This window comes from Carcharhinus amblyrhynchos, chromosome 18 (assembly GCF_965287045.1).
Source record: "Carcharhinus amblyrhynchos chromosome 18, sCarAmb.v2.hapA, whole genome shotgun sequence".
NCBI lineage: Eukaryota > Metazoa > Chordata > Chondrichthyes > Carcharhiniformes > Carcharhinidae > Carcharhinus > Carcharhinus amblyrhynchos.
This window is the reverse complement of record NC_137341.1, coordinates 21989544-22010804: the sequence shown is the minus strand read 5'-3', so window position 1 is coordinate 22010804 and position 21261 is coordinate 21989544. Positions and strand designations below refer to the sequence as shown.

The 21261-nt window shown below is 41.1% G+C and overlaps 1 protein-coding gene across 2 annotated transcripts in view; it reads right to left on the bottom strand.

Annotated features, from left to right (window-relative positions):
• Window positions 1–18781, bottom strand: part of LOC145354908 (protein kinase C beta type) — a 275938-nt gene extending 257157 nt beyond the window's left edge. For both annotated transcript variants that reach the window (XM_080206533.1, XM_080206532.1), the window contains exons 1-2: window positions 18466–18781; window positions 18339–18370 (exon numbers count right to left, since the gene is read on the bottom strand). In XM_080206533.1, the coding sequence (XP_080062659.1) occupies window positions 18339–18370; window positions 18466–18629 (196 nt within the window). In that variant the 5' untranslated portion in view covers window positions 18630–18781. The remainder of the gene's footprint in view (window positions 1–18338; window positions 18371–18465) is intronic.
• Window positions 18782–21261: the final 2480 nt, after the last annotated feature.

Sequence of the window (21261 nt, the reverse complement as noted above, 5' to 3'; positions counted from 1 at the left end):
GCCACCAATCTTGGTGTCATCTGCAAACTTACTAACATGCCCCCTATATTCTCATCCAATCAATCATGAAAATCAATTTCTGTTTCCAATTTAGAGATCTATTAACAGGAAAATCATTGAGATCCTCACTTCCAGTTTGAACATAGAAAAACTACAGCACAAACAAGCCCTTCGGCCCACAAGTTGCGCCAAACATGTCCCTACCTACTAGGCATACCTACAACCCGCTTTCTTACTAAGTCCCATGTACTTATCCAAAAGTCTCTTAAAAAGACCCTATCGAGTCCGCCTCCACCATCAGTGCCGGCAGCCAATTCCACGCACCCACCACCCTCTGAGTGAAAAACCTACCCCTGACATCTCCTCTGTACCTACTCCCCAGCACCCTAAACCTGTGTCCTCCTGTGGCAGCCACTTCAGCCCTGGGAAAAAGCCTCTGAGAATCCACTCGATCAATACCCCTCAACACCTTAAACATCTCTATCAGGTCACCTCTCATCCTTCGTCTCTCTAAAGAGAAAAGACCAAACTCTCTCAATCTTTCCTCATGAGGCATGCCACCTAATCCAGGCAACATCCTTGTAAATCTCCTCTGCACCCTTTCTATGGCTTCCACATCCTTCCTGTAATGAGGCAACCAGAACGGAGCAGAGTACTCCAAATGGGGTCTGACCAGGGTCTTATACAGCTGCAGCATTATCTCCCGACTCCTAAACTCAATTCCTCGATTGATGAAGGCCTGTACACCATACGCCTTCTTAACTATATCCTCCACCTGCGAAGCTGATTTAGCGTCTTCTGAACCCAGACCCCAACTTCCTTCTGATCTTCCACACTACCAAGTCTTACCTTTAATATTATATTCCTTCATCCCATTTGACCTGCCAAAATGAATCAGCACACACTTATCTGGGTTGAAGTCCATCTGCCAGTCTTGCATCCTATCTATGTCTTGTTGCAACCTTTGACACCCCTCCAAACTTTGTGACATCGGCAAACTTACCAACCCATCCCTCTACTTCCTCATCCAGGTCATTTATAAAAATCACAAAGAGTAAGGGTCCCAGAATAGATCCCTGGGGTACTCCACTGGTGACCGACCTCCATGCAGAAGACGACCCATCTATAAGCACTTTTTGCCTTCTGTGGGCAAGCCAGTTCTGGATCCACAAAGCAATGTCCCCTTGGATCCCATGCCCCCTCACTTTCTCAATAAGCCTTGCATGGGGGATCTTATCAGACGCCTTGCTGAAGTCCATATAAACCACATCTACTGCTCTTCCTTCGTCAATGTGTTTAGTCACATCTTCAAAAAAAAACTCAACCAAACTTGTAAGGCACGATCTGCCTTTGACAAAGCCGTGCTGACGATTTTTGATCATACCACACCTCTCCAAATGTTCATAAATCCTGCCTCAGGATCTCCGCCATCAACTTACCAACCACTGAGGTTAGACTCACCGGTCGATAACTTCCTGGGCTATCTCTTCTCTTTTTCTTGAATAGAGGAACCACATCTGCAATTCTCCAACCCTCCAGAACCTTTCCCGTCTCCACTGATGACGCAAAGATCATCGCCAGAAGCTCTGCAATCTCTTCCCTCGCCTCCCACAGTAAGCTGGGGTACATCCCAATCGGTCCCAGCATTCATCTAACTTGATGCTTTTCAAAAGCTCCAACACATCCTCTTCCTTAATGTCAACATACTCAAGCTTTTCAGTCCACTGCAAGCCTGCACTACAACCACCAAGATCCTTTTCCACTGTGACTACTGAAGTAAAGTATTCATTTGAGTACATCTGCTATTTCTACTGGCTCTATACAAACTTTCCCACCGTTACATTTGATAGGTCCTATTTCTTCACATCTCATCCTTTTGTTCTTCACATACTTGTAGAATGCCTTGGGGTTTTCCTTAATCTTACCTGCGAAGGCCTTCTCATGACCCCTTCTAGCTCTCCTAATTTCCTTAAGTTTCTTCCTACAAGTCGTATACTCCTCTAGATCCCTAACATTACCTAGCTCCCTGAACCTTTTGTCTGCTTTTCTTCTTGACTAAATTCATTACAACTTTCATGCACCACGGTTCCTGAAAACCACCAAAACTTCCCCATCTCAATGGAACGTTGTCACGCAGAAATCTGGACAAACATTCCTTGAAAATCTGCCACATTACTTCTATACATTTCCCTGGGAAAACCTCCTTCCAATTTATGCCTTTAATTTCCTGCCTGATGGCTTCATAATTCCCCTTACTCCAGATAAACACTTTCCTAGCTTGTCTGATCTATGTGAACCATAATTCAAATCCAGCTCTATATAATCCAAATCCAGGTTGCGGTCACTACGCTCCAGGTCGTTGAGGTCCAGACACATTCAGTAATATCCTGTGACAGCAAAGCTAGGTAAAATTTGCTTTTGGTCCCAAATGAGTTGCAGCTTCATGAAAATTCCATACAATGCACTCTAAGCTAGAATGAATCCCTTGAAGTCTTATTAGGGGGATTGTCAGCACACTGTGTAATGTCTTTTTAATCTGAGGTTTTAAATGTCCATAAAATGTAAGATATGCCCAGGCTTATTCTTCCATTGACCAATATTCTTCGCATTATGCTTAGAGACTATTAGTTTCAATATTTATACTGGCGTTGAACAGATCATAAATATATATTACAATGCTAGAATTTTTTTGGTTCTTTTTGTAACAGTTACTGTAACTGATTCTGTGCCCACGTGTTCTTCATGCCTCTAGCAAAAAGGAAATAACAGCAAGTGGTCTACTCCAAAAGGTGGATACAAAAGTCTCTGTTAACCATTTTCTGATTCACCACAATTAGATTAGGAAACAGAGCATAATGAAATAAAACTACCTACGGCATATTCCATTTTTTTTTCATGAATGCTGATTGTTGCTATGGAGCTCAAGATTCCAGTTAACTTGAAACTAGCTTCAACCCACACAGAAATTATTTCAAACGTAGGGAATGAATTCTGACACTTCCTGCATGCCCTGCGTTCTTCACAGATCATGAGAAAAGCCCAGGACAACCAGTTGGCAATCATTTCATAAGCAGTCCTTTGTCACCCTGTAGCACTGCAGAAACGACTGTAGATGTTCCTTCTGAAAGCTCTAATAAACTGGAGTAAAAGAAGTTCTGTTAAAAAAAGTTAAGAGGAATCATCACAGGTATAACTGAATATAGCCTTACTGAATCCCCTGAAGCTGAATTGACTTGTTCTGAGGATGATGAAACATTAGAGAAGTTGGCATTATTCTTACAAAAGGTTTCTAAGAGATTCAGTTGAGATGTTCAAAATCATTAGCGATCTGAACAGAGTAGGAAGGGAAAACCAATTCCCATTGGTGAAAGGATCAAGAACTAAAAGGACAAGGATTTACAGTGATTTACAAAAGAATCAATGGTTACATACAGAAATACTTCGTTATGCAACAACTGGTTAGTATTTGGAATGTAACAGCTAAGATTGTGGTCAAGACAGATTCAATCATAGCTTTCACAAGGAAATTTGATAATTACCTGAAGGGTTACAGAAAAAAGACGGGAGAGCGGGACTAGCTGAGTTACTGCCGCAGAGAGCCAGCATGCACACATGGCCTCCTTCTGGGCTATAACCAATGATATCTATGGCAACGTCAAATTTTAACATCAACTGGAGTGTGTATTTCTGTTTTATTTGTCCTGTGTCAATCAACACATGGACCATTGAGAAGTACAGGAGTCATCTTATTGAAACACAAGATTCTGAGGAGGCTTGAATGGATAGAAGTTGAGAGGATGTTTTCTCATGAGGGAACATAAAACTAGGGGGCACAATTTAAAATAAGCACTCTCCCACTTAAGACAGAGGCAAGGATTGGTAATATTTGGAATTCTTATCCCCAGAGAGCAGCGGAGACTGGGTCATTGAATATTTTCAAGATTGAGCTAGACAGATTTTTTAACCTAAGAGTGAGTGAAGGGTCCTGGTGGATCAGCAAAAAAAAAGTCAAGACTACAGCCAGAACAACCACAATTTTATTGAAAGATAAAGTAGACTAGAGGAGCTATCTGGCCTACTCCTTTTCCTTGTGACCTTAAGATCTCAAGCAATAAACACAACTGTTTCATTTTATTATAATATAAATACTTATATTTATGTAGAATCTTAAGCTTTTCAAAACAGTCCAGTGATTTTAGTTATGTTCCATGTTAGGTTAGTGATAAATATTGCAAATTGAAAGTAATTTAAGCCAACTGGAGAGCTTGTGGAAGAATCAGACAAGGACTTTCATAAGTCAGCACTGTATTTACCAGCTGTTCATAATCTGTTACTATTCTCTATGTCAATATTTTATGACATTGTAAGGCTTAGTTATACAAGTATTTCAAACGCTGTCTTATCTTCCGAGCAGTCTATTCAATAAGTGCCAACCACACACTACGTTGCAACTTTTTGTGCTAGTGTATTGTGGTTGTGAATATGAAAATGACCAAAGTGTGTGATACTGATTGAGGAATAAATATAGGCGAGGTCGCCAGGATTGTGAATTGTGATATATACGTGTAGGCATATCATTGAGGAATTAGCTTTGCACCCTTTCAGAACTGTTACTATTTATTATTAATTGCCTCAGAATCAAAGCATTAATTATGTATGTGTTACCTCCACCACAAAATAAATATATATGGAAATACTTAAATGGTTATATGTATAGCTAGTAACACACTGCCCACCCTCTGCTGAAATGTATGTGGATGGGTGCTAGGAAAAGTAGTTGCCTCTTTAAAAACGAGAAATGGATAGCAATGAGCTAACTTCCATGTAGGTGTTTAGAATATCTGTGACATGTAAGTATTTCAGTACACCCTTCACTGTCATTTGCAGATGGTTGATTCCTCCTGTGGACCATCAGGGACTAGGTGGAAGAGCAGTCACAGCATACTTGAGCCTCAGTGTGCACTGTCTTTCCTCTGGTCTATATAAGTGATGTTTCACAGTCAGATGAGATGTTGTTCTCTGAACAATGTTCAACTATTCCCCTCAATATAGCTGGTGTCATACAGCCTAAGAGATATCTGGCAATGGCCACTGTACTCAGTGTGAAGGCTGAACATCAATCTATATTAAATCACTTTCACACATTTGTCAGTGTTATGCCTGATACTTCAAAACATTACCCTTGGTTCAACTAATGCCAGCTCTAAACTGGAATTTTCACTTTTGTCACCCCAATGTCATTCTGCATAAATTTTATATTGGTTACTCAAATAAAAGGTCTCAACTTTTCTACTAAATAGCTACAATTAGAGCATGACTCAGATGAGCATTTGAAATTCTACTGTTTTTGTGCATCATTTTGTTGTCAAAGCTAAACTCATTGAGAAAAGTCTGGTCAAAGCTGGTATTCTAATGCCCTGTACCACTCTGCTGCAATAAACAGTTTTGAACAAAGCCTGATTTCAGAGAGTTAAAGGAAAACAAGGAATTTAAAGTTTTAAGAACAAGGAATATTTTCTTTTGCCAGATGCTCCAGACAGAGACCATGATGATATCTATTTTTAAAGACATTAGGGAAAGGACAAGGAAATTGGATTAGAATAGACAGCTCCAGGCAAAAGGTTTGCCACAGTTTATCAATGGAAAAGAGAATGATTGTATTTGAATCAGCCCTTTCACAGTGCTTTCCAACCAACTAAATATTTCTGAAGTGTAGTCACTGTAGCAATGGAACAATCAATTTACAAGGACCCACAACAGCAATGTGAAAATGACTATAGTGTGTGTAATGTTGATTGAGGAATAAATAATTGGTACGGTCACCAGGATTAATTCCCCTGCTCTTTTTTGAAATAGTGCCATTTTACCCATCTGAGAATACAAGATAGGCCTTGGTTTACCCTCATTTGAAAGGCAGCAACTCTGACAAAGCAGCATTCCCTCATACTAAATTAGATTGTTAGTACTGATTTTCTATTCACGTTTAAATGATCTCCTGTTCTCTAATTTCAAGGATTCTCACGATATATAGTAACTTCTTTCTATGATTTGGTAGTTGGCTGGACAGTTGGTTTGCGATGCAGAACAATACCAACAGTGCAGGTTCAATTCCTGTACCAGCTGAGGCTGTTCACGAAGGCCCGCCTTCTCAACCTTATCCTTCACCTGAGGTGAGATGTGGTGATCCTCAAGGTTAAATTACCATCCGTCAGCTCACCCCTTCAAAAGGAGAGAGCAGCTTATGGTCATCTAGGATTGTGACAACTTGTCTTGGTGATATCCCACAATGGGGAAAAGAGCAGAAATTTAAGAAGCTATACAGATCAAACTCACCCACCAACAAGTGGATCAAAGGCCGGGTAGTTTGCTATTTCACATCATTGAATCATACAGCACAAAAAAGGGGGCTTTTCAGTCCATTATGTCTGTGTCAGCTCTTTGGAAGAGCTATCCAATTAGTCCCACTCCTCAGGACTGTCTCTGTGGTCCTGTATAGTTTTTTTTTTAAATAGATGTTCAATTCTATTTTTAAAAGGTGTGTGTGTGAACGGATGATCACCATGCATCAAGAATTCAAAAGCAAAAATGTTTTAAACTGTCAAGGATGGAGTAAACAAATCTAAATGTTACTGCTATCAATATTGTATAGTACAATGTGATATGCTGGAAAGCTATTTCTTCTTTTACAGTCCTTGCTGTAAATGTGTTTTTGGTATAAAAAAACTGCAGATGCTGGAAATCTGAATAAAAACAGAGCACTGGAGATGTTCAGCAGGTCTGGCAGTGTATAAAAGAAAGGCTTGCATTGATTTTATGCTTCATGATCTCCTGATGTTTCAAAATGCTTTACAACCAAAAGAGAGAGTGACAGTTAGAAGCACCCAGGTGTCAAGAAAGCTGGATTTTTTCGGCAAGCCACAAATCACAGTCTTATGACACTTAATGAAAGAGCTTCAATGCACGTCTTGCCCAGATGCGATTCTCGCCAGCATGGACCCTCTGGGCACCTAACACGCCTAAAGTGGTCACAGCTGTATGGCAATAACAAGGGAAGGCTGCATATAAGTGCTTATGATGGACTCACAGGCAGACATGCTAGGAAGATGGCACCTTGCACAGTAGCCCCAAGACTCAGAGGGAGATGTGGGCTGTAGGAGAGGGACATTTTCTTCTCCCTGGACTACTGATAACCCAGTGGTCAGCAATGAGGCGTGGGAGGTAGTGCAAGCGGCAGTGGGTGCCTATGCACTGGCATGGGGGACCAGCCACCAGTGCCAGAAGAAATGACCTCGTTCAGGCAGCAAGGGTGAAAGCATCCATCCCACCCTGCCATCAATTCAGTCTGTTGTGCTGCGATGTCCATGCCGATCCATTCCCTGATACCCCAACACCTTCCAGCATCTGACCTCTAGCACCTACTCCAATCGCTCTGGCACCCCCCCTGCCTGCTGATGCACAGCCCTGACAAACCGCATCTAAAATCGGCCCCACCTTGACACCCCAAGCCCCATCAGGCTTTCAATCCCCCCTTATGTCCCTACAGACAAAGATGGTCCGTAGTCACTTGAAGCTGGAGAAAACCAGAGATGCGTTCCCCGAGTTGCACATCCTCACTCCCTATGAGGAAACAGCCCTTGATCTGATGAGACAGGATGAAGGAAGGACTGCAACAGTTAGATCAGTGTGCAACCAGGAAGTGAACATCCATAGAACTTTCACTCGTGACATATCTTAAGTGGCATGCTGCCCCAGACACTTATCCTTCTCTTGAACTGAAGATGTGTCCTTTGTTACAGCAAATGACCCCACCTCCTCCCACTCCCCGCTGAGACGCCCCATGACAGTTCAGAGAAAGGCCCCAAGGAATCCTCCAAGATCAGCATGACCCATTTGACATTTCCATTAATGTTGAATTCCATTAATGGTTTCCATTACACAATCCACTAGCACAAATGCAATCACCTTAGTGGGACAAGTTAATCGTAAGACTTCTACAGCAATGTCTGGCGCGCACAGAGGAATCGGTTGGCCCTTGGCCAGATGCCATGCCACCAAGATCAGTTCTTACAAGGCTGTTGGAGAGGCAGCAGTAAAGTTGGGGAATGCAGGAGGGGCTGTGAGCAAGTGGTGATTTATCCCAATACTTCCTCAGTGACAGGAATAACCTCTATCATCTATGCCTGTTCATTCACAGGAACATATTACAAGGCAATAATGCTCACTGGATTTGATCAAGATTTGAAGCCAGTTCTAACTCTTGACATGGTACAAAGAGGATACGATACCACATTATAGAATCAGTGTATTTACAATACTGCTATTTGGTCTGTCATGTCCCTGCAAGAGAAATTCACGTAGTGCTATTCTCCCTCTTTTCCTCGTAGCCCTGCAAGCTCTGTCAGGAAAACTTGATCCCCTTTTGAACGCTCTGACTGAATCTGTTTACACCACTCAGGCAGTGAACTCCAGATCCTGCAACAACATACTGCATAAAAGGTTTCCTCATATAACCATTGCTTCTTTATCTGTGCCTTTAGTTCTTGATGCTTCCAACAATGGGAACCATTTCTCTCTGCCTACTCTTCCCAGTCCCCTTGTGACTTTCAATATCTTTATTAAATGTACTCTCAACCTTCTTTTCCCCAAGAAGAATAGTTCCAGCCTCTGAAATCTATGCAAATAAAACTGCATCACTGATATCTAAGCATTTCCTTTATTCTAAGGGTAATTGAGAATCTTTTGAGAAAGATGGAAAGGCAACATAATCGAGACTTCAAACAGAAAAGAGTAGAAAGCCTCTTCCCATCTGTGAGCACCCAACCAACAGGAGGTTGGTGATACAGGGCTTTCTTCCACAGCTGTACTCAAAACACAGGATCTTGTTACTTTAACATTGTCAGTGTGGGCGAGGTATCAATTGAGAACTGCACAGGCATGGGGAAATGGCATTATGTCCTAATGCTCATTTGGAGAGCTGGTGCAAATACAATGAACCAAATGGCCTTCTTCTGCAATATTGCCGGTATAGAACCAGCCAGGCAACAGCTAAGGGACAAATAAGGAGAAGAATGATCTCTTTGTCGATTAGAATTGTATTGTACCATACAACCACTAAATGTTATTTGGAAAACAGACAATTTGTGGCACTTCCCTTATAATTATATTGTAGCTGGAAGCTCTGCTCCTAGCCACACAGCAAAAACAGTGTACGAATTCAGGTTGTGCAGTCACATTCTTGGATTTTTCTTCAAGTGTCTAGTATTGGGTAACATACGATCCCATATGATTCCCATGCTTCACATTGGGCCATTCTAGCAGCTGATTTATAGCAACAGCACTGAAAGGCATGGAGGCACTTCAACCCCTCGATACCAAAGAATGAACACAAATGTACAGAACCAGAAGTATCTGGTGAGGATGCACAGACACTCTGGATATGGTGTCATCTTGAGGTATATGACCAGTTTACAAGGATTGCATTTGGAGGAACCCACCTCTCCACCAGTTTATTTTCCTAGTAGCCAGCAAGATTGATGGATTAATCAGGTATTGCCATTTATTAATATACATATAGCAGTTGGCCACTCACCCATAGTTGTCAAGATATTTATGAAAGTGGTTAATACAGGGCATCTTTGAATCATGACCAGAATGACAACATTTCAAAACGTATTCCATTGACTGTAAAGCATCTTGAGCCGTCCTGAATGGTACCACAAATTTTTTTCTTTCATTCAATTCTGATGTAGATATGATGAATTTTTAGAATTAGTTTAAATTTACCAAATTACTGGGAATTATAACCACAGGCAGAGATCCTCAGAGATGTGTGTTAGCCATGAAACTGCAAATGTATGAAAGCACCATCTAGATAATGTCAGGTGGTTTCCCAGGGTGTTCAGCAGTTGAGGGTACAAGCAGTATATCTATAAAGGAGAGAAAGGAGCTAATGTTTCGAATCCAGGTGACCCTTTGTCAAGCTTTGACAAAGAGTCAGCTAGATTTGAAAAATCAGCTCTTTTCTCTCCTTACAGATACTGAAAGACCTGCTGAAATTTTCTAGCATTTTCTCTTTTGGTCCCAACCAGTAACAATGTTCAAATCATTTAAGCCTCTTATTAAATCGTGGGTATAACTTCCACCCAAATTGTTTTGTTAATCTAATGTATAACTCACTGCAATTCTATGTGCAAACCACCCAAACCCTTGATCAGATTCCAAACGGTAATTCATTTGCAGATATTCATTATACGACCATTGCAGCTTTAATATGTCTAGTATAATTATGAACTGTTGACTGTCAAAAGGTTGCCATCATGCAAAAAAGATCATCTTGTGAGGCATGTCTTCCTCCCCGTTTATGACATATACAAATTTATACAAGTGGTTGAGAGCTTTAAGTTTATATGTGTCCAGATCACATGTCCTGGTCCCTTCACACCAAAGCTGTAGTTAGGAAGGCCTCCACTTTCTCAGGAGGCTAAGGAAATTCAGCATGTCCGCTACAACTCTCTGCAGCATAGAAAGCATCATTCTAGTTGTATCACAGCTTGGTATGGCTCTTGCTCTGTCCAAGACTGCATGAAACCACAAAGGGTCATGAACAAAGCCCAGTCTATCACGCAAACCAGTCTCCCATCCATTGACTGTCTACACTTCCTGAAAAGAAGCCAGCATAAATCGAGGACTCCACGCACCCTGGATATGTTCTCTTCCACCTTCTTCTGTCAGGAAGAAGATACAAAAGTCTGAGATCATGTGCCAACTGACTCAAGAATAACTTCTTCCCTACTGCAGACTTTTGAATAGACTTACCTCATCAAGTTGATTTTTCTCTAGCACGCAAGAAACAATATTTTTCACTGTGTATTAATATACGCAATAATAAATCAAAATTTCAACAAACTTACACATAAGCAAGGGTAATTAGGGATAGGCAACAGATGCTGGCCTTATTTTACAAATTAAGAAAAAGACAATTTTTCCACTTTTCATCCATTCTGTGGAGAATCATTTCCAGCAAGTTTGAGCTTGGTTCATAAGAACATAAGAACATAAGAAATAGGAGCAGGAGTAGGCCATCTAGCCCTTCGAGCCTGCCCCGCCATTCAATAAGATCATGGCTGATCTGTCGTGGCTCAGTTCCACTTTCCCGCCCTCTCCCCATAACCCTTAATCCCCTCTCTTATCAAGAACCCATCAACCTGCTTCTTAAAAATATTTAGCGAGGCAGCCTCCACCACTTCAACGGGCAGAGAATTCCAGAGATTCACCACCCTTTGAGTGAAGAAGTTCCTCCTCAACTCCGTTCTCCGTTCTCCGTTCGTGGCAAGAGTCACTTGCTAGGCCAGCAGCCCATCCCCAATTGCCTTTGAAATGGTGGTGAGCCACATTCTAGAACCATTACAGTCTATTCAACGTTAGTACATCTACAGTTCTATTAGGGAGCCAGTTCCAGACATTTTATCCTCCAACATAGAAAGAGCACAAATATAGCTTTAAGTATATATTTGTTCTTCAGGTGTGTACACTTTGGCTAGGCCAGCATTTATTGTTCATCCACGCATACCCTTGAAAAGGTAGTGGTGATCCATCTTCTTTATCTGTTGTAGTCCACATAATGTAGATTCTTCCATAGTGCAAGTTAAAGTGTTCCAGGATTTTAACTCAGCGACAGTGAAGGAACAGCAATACAGTTGCAAACCAGGTTTGGCTTACTTGCAAGTGGTGACAATCATAGAAACCCCTACAGTACAGAAAGATGCCATTCGGCCCATCGAGTCTGCACCGACCACAATCCCACACAGGCCCTGCCCCCATATCATGATAGGAATGATAACCACACAGTCCTTGTGGAGATGGCATCTTCACATTGAGGATACCTTTCACCATGTTGCATAGCACTACCATCAGCTAAATGGGAAAGATTTCAAACAATCTAGCAACTCAAAGCTGGGCAACCATGAGGCACTGAGGGCCATCAGAAGCCCACAATCTGTAACCTCATGGTCTGATAAATCTCCCACTCTTATCACCAAGCCAGGAAATCACCTCTGGATTAATGAAGAGCGCAGGAGGGAATGCCAGGAGCAGCAGCAGGCATACTGAAAAATTAGGTGTTAATCTGGTGAAGCTACAATTTAGGACTATTTGCATGCCAAGCAACAGAAGCAGGAAGCAAGTGATTTCACAACCAATGGATCACATCTAAGATGTACAGTCCTGCCACATCCAATCATGAATGGTGGTGTAAAATTAAACAACTCACTGGAGGAGAAGGCTGCACAAATCTTCCTAACCTCAATGATGGTGGAACTCAGCACATTCGTGCAAAAGGCTGAAGCATTTGCAATCTTCAGCCAGAAGTGTCAAGTAGATGATCTGTCTCAGTATCATTTGAAATTCCCCAGCATTACCAATGCTAGTTTTCAACAATTCAATTCACTCCACATGATATCAAGATATGGCTCAAGGCACTGGAAACTGCAAAGGCTATGAGCATTGACAGTATTCCAGCAATAGTACTGAAGATTTATACTCTCGACCTTTCCGTGCCCCTGGTCAAGCTGTTCCAAAACAGCCATAACACTGGCATCAACCTGACAATGTGAATAATTGCCCAGGTATGTCCTGCTCACAACACAAGATATATCCATCCCTGCTAATTACCATCCTATCAATAAAGTAATGGAAGGGCTCATCGACAGTGCTATTGAGCAGCACTTGCTTTGCAATAAACTGCTCACTGATACCCAGTTTGGGTTCAACCAGATCCACTCAGTTCTTGACCCTATTGGTGAAAACCTGGACAAAAAAAAAGTTAAACCACAAAAGGTGAAGTGAGAGTGACTGCCTTGACATCAAGTTACATTTCAGAGAGTATGGCATTAAGAAGCCCTAACAAAACTAAAGTCAATGGGAATCATGGGGAAAACTCTCCACTGGTTGGAGTCAAACCTGACATAATCATCCCAGTTCCAAGATGTCACAGCAGGAATTCCTCTGGTTAATGTCCTAGGCCCAACTGTCTTCAGATACTTCACCAATGACTTTCCTTCCATCATAAAAGGTCAGGAATGAAGATGTCCACTGATGATTTCACAATGTTCAGCACCATTTGTGACTTCTCAGATACTGAAGAAGCCATGCCAATATACAGGCTTGGGCTGACAAATGGCAAATAACATTTGCACCACCTAAGCGACTATTTCTAACAGAGAATCAAACCATTGTCCTTTGACATTCAATAGCATTACCTTCACTGAATCCCCTATCAAAATCCTGGAGGTTACCACGGACCAGGAACTGAACTAGATTAGCCATATAAACACAATAGCTACAAGTGCAGGTCAGAGACTAGGAATCCTGCAGTAACACACCTCCCGATTCCCCAAAGCCTGTCCTCCAACTTCACAGCACAAGTCAGGAGTCAGGAGATGGCATACTCTTCACTTGCCTCGATGAGTGCAACTCCAAGAACACTTGAAAATTGAAACCATCCAGGATAAAGCAGCCTGCTTGATTGGCATCCCATCCACAAATATTTTCTTCCTCTGCTACGAACACAATGGCAGTGTGTACCATCTACAAGATGCACTGCAGGAATTCACCAAGCCTCCCAAAACTGTACTTTCCAAACCCACAACCACTATTATCTGCAAGGACAAAGGCAGCAGACACATGCAAATACCACCGCCTGGAAGTTCCACTACAAGTCACCCACCATCCCAGTTTGGAAATATATTGCCATTGCTGGGTCAAATTGCTGGACCTCTCTCCCGAATAGCACTGTGGGTGTTTCTACATCACATGGACTGAAGTGGTTCAAGAAGGCTCCATCTTCTCAAGGGCAATTCAGGATGGACATTAAACACTGGCCTAACCAGCAATGTCCACATCCCAAGAAGGAGTAAAAAAAAATTTAACAAATGCATCCGGTTGTAGAACAACCATGATTTAACTGTAGGAGAGGCTCAAAGGGCTGAATGTTCTGATTCTCAAATACAATGAGAAAACTGTTGAATTGGAATGAGTGACTAGTCCAACTCTTCACCATTCTGTTTCCATAAAATGTTTTAAAATGAAAATTATTACAAAACAAGATTGCAGACTTTTGCCAAATGTGATTCTACACATTTAGCCGTGTATCAATCAAATCTAGGTCAAATAGGTGGTGTGAATTGGAAAACTCTAGAACAGTTAATCTGACATAAGTAGTTGAGTAAACACCGGAAGCAATTATTGGAGGTATAACAGAGCATTTTGGGAGTCATGACATGATTGGCCAGTGTTAATATTAATTTATTGAAGAGAGATCACTTTTGATAAATCTGTTAGTTTTTTTAATTTTAATTAATACAGTAGATAAGGGGGAATCCAGTGAATGCAGTGTATTGGATTTTCAAAATGTAGTCACTAATGTGCTATACAAGAGATTATTACACAATATTAGGGCTCCTGGCATGAGGGGGTAATATATTTGCATAGATTGAGGACTGGCTGAAGGATAATAAACAGAATAGGAATAAATAGCTGTAAGTTGTGCCATGCCTGTGAGTCAGTTGCAGAAATACCTGTCAGGACATGATAAATCAGACGGACCAAAAGATTTTCCTTATCTAAATTTAACCATTTATGGGCTTACCTTCAAGCATCAGTAGCTATTTGGGCAGGTGCATTGCAAGAGAAAGGACATCCCACAGCGAACACATTTTCAGGTTAGTAGGCTGTGACTAGTGAAGTACTGCCAGCATTAGTACTTAGGCCTCAGTTATTTACAATCTATATCAATCACTCAGATGAAGAGAGTGAGTGTAATATATCAAGTTTTCTGATGATACAAAGTTGATTAGGAAAGCAAGCTGCGAAGAGAATGCAAAGGAATATAAGTGAGTGGGCAATAACACGACAGGTGGAACAAGTGGGGGGTATGGAATTATTCACTTTGAAAGGAGAAACAAACAAAAAACAGAATATTATTCAAATGATGCAAGACAGGGATATGCTGGTATTCAGACAAATCTGTGTGTCACTACACAATGATCACAGAAAATTAATATGAAGGTACAGAGCAAGTAATGAAGAAAATAGTGTGTTATTCTAAACTAAAAATGGATTGGAGGATAAGAGTGAAGAAGTCTTACTGTAATTTTATAGGGCCTTAATGAAATAACACTTGGAAGTATTATTTACAGTTTTGGTCTCTTTGAAAGAAACTAGACTGACTCCTGGGATGAGAGGCCTGTTCCATAAAAAGTGGTCGAGTAGACTAAACCTATATTCCCCAGAAATAGAAGATTGAAAGGTGATCAATTGAAACATACAAAGTTCTTAAGAAGCTAGATTCTTAGAGGATCTCTCCTTGGCTGAGGAATCTAGAACTGGGGATCATAAGACTCAGAATAATGGGTTTGCCATTTAGGAATGAGAAAAAAAGAAATTTCTTGACTAATTGTGTTGTGAATCTTTGCAATTCTCCACATCAGAGGGCTGCAGACATTCAGTCACTAAGCATACTAAAGGACAGAAACTGATAGATGTTTGGAAACTAAAACATGTGGGAATAGTGCAGGTATGTGGAGTTGAGGAGAAGTTCAGCAATGACTGTACTGAACAGCACGGCAGACCCAAAAGACCAAGAGACGTATGCCTCTACCAACTTATATTTTTATGTTCTTCTTCTGAAAAATCATTCCTGAACATGAACTTAATGTAAACCTTAAAACTGAAGAATTTTATCTCACATCACTAATTTATGTGAATGAAAATAAAACTCCTAAGATTGTGTGGCCAGAGGGGAATACAAATTGCAATCTGATCTATTCTATTTTAAAGTTCTAAAGGGATTAAAGTGTCAATATTTTATAAACAAGAACACTCTGCATCTGTTCACACTGAGTCTGTGAAGCATATACAAATGCACAGCACCATGACATCCCTCACTCACAGTCAGAATTAGCCTAAACAGATGGAAAAATCTCCACTTGCAAATCTTTTAACGAATGTTAACTTCAGCACAAAGAATTAATGCATAATCTTTCTTTACTGTAAGTATTTTCCTTCCATCACCTTGAAGATATGATCGCAAATTGATGCTAAACAATTTGCCACCCTAGAAACAACATAGAATACCTCCACTTTAATAGCATCAGCCACATTGATAGCACTCTTGCCTCTGAGTCAGAAGGTTGTAACTTTAAGTTCCATTCCAAAGACCAAAATTGAAAAATCCAGGCCGACAATGAGTGCAGTACTGAGGGACATGAGTTGTTAAACTGAAGCGCCACAAGCTCCCTCAACTGAATGTAAAGATGCCAAAGCACTCTTTTGAAGAGCAGGGAGTTATCACTTGGAGTCTTGACCAATATCTATTCTTCAATCTACATAGCCAAAATAGACTCACTTATATCCCCACTTTCTGGGGGAGATCGCTGTGTGCAAATTGCTGCCATGTTTCCAGCATTACAAAAGTGACTTCACTTCAAAAATATTTAATTGACTGTAAACTGCTTTGGAAAGTTCTGAAGATTAATAAGGCAATATTAGAAAGGCAGTCTTTGATTCTGAGAATAGAAAAGCAGGTCAGACCTCCTGGTTGGAAAATAGCAGCTAATGATTGATTGCTAGATAGCAGCTATGAGCTGAGCATGAATTGGCTTTCATCTTGGTTGTGACAAATGAAATGTGAATTCTGGGGAAAACTTCAGTTCCGAATGGTTCGGGAACTTTTTGCTGAATTCCAGCATTGGGGTTTGTGATCTAGAAGTTCATTTTACTATTAAAGAGTCACAACTAAACACAAATGATTTGGAAGTTTTGTTTTACTTGCCTACCCCATGAAAATCTGCTTCTTTTACACAAGGAACAAAAAAAACTCTTAAACACTTTTCTTTCCCCTTCAAAAATATTTGGATGGAGCACTTTTGATTAATAATACACATCCTGGGTGTTTTCTCTTAAGTCACGCCTGTTCCAAGGTATATGACAAGTTAGAGAAACTCACCCCATACTTGAGGGAAAGTCTCTCCTCCCAGATGACCAAGTTGAAATTATGACAGTTACAACTCAGAGATACTTTGGGTTTATCTACATCAGTTCTGTAATAATACGTGTCTCAGGCCTCTTGCCAATTTCACTCTACCACCATTCTAGTTAACTTCCCAGCTCTCCAGTACAGACTTCACCCATGCAACCAACTGCATAGGGTCAATTTGATTTTCAAAAATGTCCTTAGAAAGTACAGCGAAGCAGGAACCCAGTGTAAGCTGTAGTGATGGCTCCACATTCACCAACCAATTCCGTAACCAAACTGGAATGCCTCTACCATGGAGTGGGGAAGCCGATAATGTGTTAAATAGATTTAAAGCAAAGGATAGAAGAAGCTAACTAACTCCAGATAAACGTGGGGTATGTGAAACAACAACTGTGGTGATCTTTCCTTTAGTTAACTGTGAACCTGTCCATATTCCATTCCCAGCACCACCATTTCTTGATGAAACCCCTCAAGACGTTAGATACGAAACTAACATTTCTATTTTTATGTTTCGCACAGACACTTGACGCTTCCGCTTAAAGACGGGAAAGGGTGGGGTTAAGAAACAGACACAATTATCCTCGTAAAAAAATGGTTGCATGTTGTCACAGAAAGGAAGAAAAAGTGAGGCGATTCAAGAGTTGATCTTTGAAAAATGGGCAGAAAGACAGTAAAAAAAAACAAAAAGTGGATACAACTTTTATAAACACGCACTAATATGAATCAAGTTCAAGGCGAATTCCAAAGGGACCATCACAACGCAAGAGATATACAGACACTTTGGAAGCCTGCCTTATTAAAAAACTAAGATAACTTGTTCAAATTATGTTAAAAGTCACCGGGGAACTGGTCGGTTTTTGCGTACACGAGTCTCCACCTTGCGGGTCGGAAAATTGTACAGTAAGGGATGCCACCTGCATCCGGCTCTATTAACGAAATACAATCTCTAATCTGTCCGCTAGTTTGTGCAAAAGGTTTTGCACTTCGTATTAAACAACCAAGGAACGTTCCTACACAGACATTACACTTCAAAATTGCTATCGTCACTAAAACATGTTACGCTAATTCACCTAATGACTAGCATTTCAGTTAATCAAGTTACTCAGGATTTGTAACGCTAGACTTTTCTCTCCATCTGAACCAATGAGAACAGCATCACCGCTCAATCTTCACATAAAACATCACGTGAGCACAGATTAAACTGTTCGTGATTTTGGTGCAGATAGTGTCCTAAGCACAACACTGTCCAAAGAATCCAAGCTGATACCCAAGACACTGTTGCTACTGTACCCGAGGGAACGCCCACCTTGACACTGGAATCCCTGCTTCCCGAATCCCCTGTTAAAACAATCATAAACAAATATTAATGATATTAGAAACGATTCATTTTAGGTAAGAGAATGCTATAGTGTGGCATCAGACTGTGCTCTCACCAAATAAAGTCGGTGCAGTGGCTGCAGAATGTGGGCTGCTTGAAAAAGCGAGCGATGAATTTATGGTCCTTCACTTCGTGAACGTTTTTCTGTCTCAAAGCGCCTTTGCGGGCGAAGCGAACGGTGGTGTCCTCACTCTCCATTGCATACACAGTATCGGACATTCTTTCAACACCGAGACACTGCTCAATGGTTATTGCGGAAACAACAACTTAATCACGAATCAACTCCTTGCTGTTTTTTCTCCGATTTTTGGTGTGAACCCACCGGCTAACGAACCAAGTGAGCAAAAAGCTGGCGGCAGTGATGAGCTCAGGCTGCGCCTTCTCTACACAAGCACACAACGTCAGCACGCTCCGCCTCTACTAAATCAACCCTCTTTCTATTTACATAATCATACCCAACGACCAATTCCTATCAACGGCACAAAATCTGCATTTTATATGTTTTTATCTATTATATAAATATTAAAACTACCACGAAAATGGGAGCTGAAGACCCTGTTTAAAGCAAAGCGCTCAACAGGTTTACTAATGTGGATAGTTGCTAGTGAAAAGTGGATTAGCCACAGTGCATTTCAGCGTCGACCACAAGGAAACGGCGTGTTTATGATCTGATTAGCCGCAGCAGCCAGTCGGAATGGGCAACGAATAATCTTGCAATGTTCTTCCATTTTCAGATCTATAAAGAATTGATAGCTCAGCCATACGCTCGCTCCATTTCTGAAAACTTGCGCTTCTCTGTTTACTGTAAATAGGGCGAGGTAAAGAAAGATTAATAGAAACCCCAGAGTCGGTGTAAAACAACAGAGGCCGAAGTGACAATAAATTGTCAAGAGTAATATTTCAGGCGTTTTTAATGATTATGTGAACTTCGGCATGGATTAAATGCTAGCAACGATTTCAGCGTATCCATATTTTGTGTATTTTAAAAATGGTATAGACCTAAGGAAAGAACCATTGTGGCTATTCCATGTAGCTATATGTATATATTGTCATAGAAATTATATCAGACTTTTTGCCCCTTTTCATATGTCCCGTTCTCCTCCTTCAATTGGAGTGCTCATTCCAATTCCTTTTGCATTAACATCTTCTCTGATATCATTTTATATTCATTTGCATATATTTAATTCCCTCTTAATATTTTATGGGCCGAGTTGCTTCCGTGCAATATGAAATTTGGAAATAATAGGAATATTCTCGCAAATAAATCATTACAAAGGTCGAATGTAAAATCAGCGCAAAAATCCACGTGGAGTTAAAGCATAATTGGAACTGAATCGAAAGGCTTTTAGTAGCTCAGATACGGAGGGGGGGGGGGGTACTGGAGGGTAAGGATATAAAAATGCAGGGAAAACATATTTTAAGATTGAAGTTGGGAGACTGCAAGGTAAGCCGCAGTCAAGTCTCCCTCAAATCATTTTTAATTAATTTCGACTGTTCTGCTGAGAATTTGAACTGTCTCAATCTTTTCCATTTTTACAGACAAGTAACTGTCAGGGCATATCCGCACAGAAGAGGGGAAACCTTTGTCGAAAATGACCTTGAATCCCTGCCGGATCAGATGAAGACGAACCAACAGCTCCTCATTGACTCCTTGATACTCCAGTCCTCGTGATAATAGATATGCTGTGTACTTTCTCAATTGTCCCAAGAAAGAAATCTGGGAAGGTCATGAGAAGAAGCAATCCTGGTGCTATGAAGGATATTTGGGATGATTTGGAGGCGGTGACGTGTTGGAGGGAAACATTTTTTATGGGAATAGCTTTTCTGCGCATGGTCATCAAGTGGAAGAGTAGGCAAAGGAAAACTACAGATCTTCACCTTAATGCTTTCTTGGAGTGCAACCTCATCTTCACCCTCAGGTTACCCCCAGAGACTTTCTTCTTAATCATTTTGTCTTTTTTCACCCAGAATGAACGTTTTAACTGAATTGTGCTATCCTCTCAAAATGGCAAGCACCTGGTACTACATAATCCAACCATTATCCTGTAAATTGAGTTTGTGTCTTTATGTGCCCTGTTTGTGATCACGACTCCCACTCACCTGATGAAGGAGCAGCGCTCCGAAAGCTTGTGGCTTGTGCTACCAAATAAGCCTGTTGGACTTTAACCTGGTGTTGTGAGACTTCTTACTGTGCTTACTCAGTCCAATGCTAGCATCTCCACATCATGGCTACCAACAACACTGCAAACTGTCAGCTCGAAGTGGAGAGGATCTCCAAGAAGATTGTGCATATCGACAGAGACATCATGTTTCTACAAAGATGCAAGAAAGCAGACAAGATACTGAAAGGACTACAGATGATGAACCCACTCAGGTCAACCTATGACACAGACTATACTGAGAGACTTTGCCATCGCACCTCTCTCACACTCCTCAACCACCTGATACATCAGTGCTACAGCAAACGCCACATCCTGGAAGCCAAGATAGAGTCCATATTCTCAACTTGTGCACAGGGTGCAGACCAGCTGCGAAACATTGCCAAGCAAACGAGACAAAGAAGTTACGCCATCTACATGCACACCAAGAACAGGAAACTTGAGAAACTCGGCCAATTGCAACATTGTCATCAAATCAGCAGACAAAGGAGGGGCCATCATCATACTGAATAGAACAGATTACTGCAAAGAAGTGTACCAACAACTGAACAACAAGGAACACTACAAACAGTTACTCACAGATCCAACCAAGGAACACGCTTGTCAACAGACTGATCAAGACCTTTGATCCAGACCTTCAGAGCAGCCTCCGAGCTCTCATCCCACGTACTCCCCTCATTGGAGATCTCTAC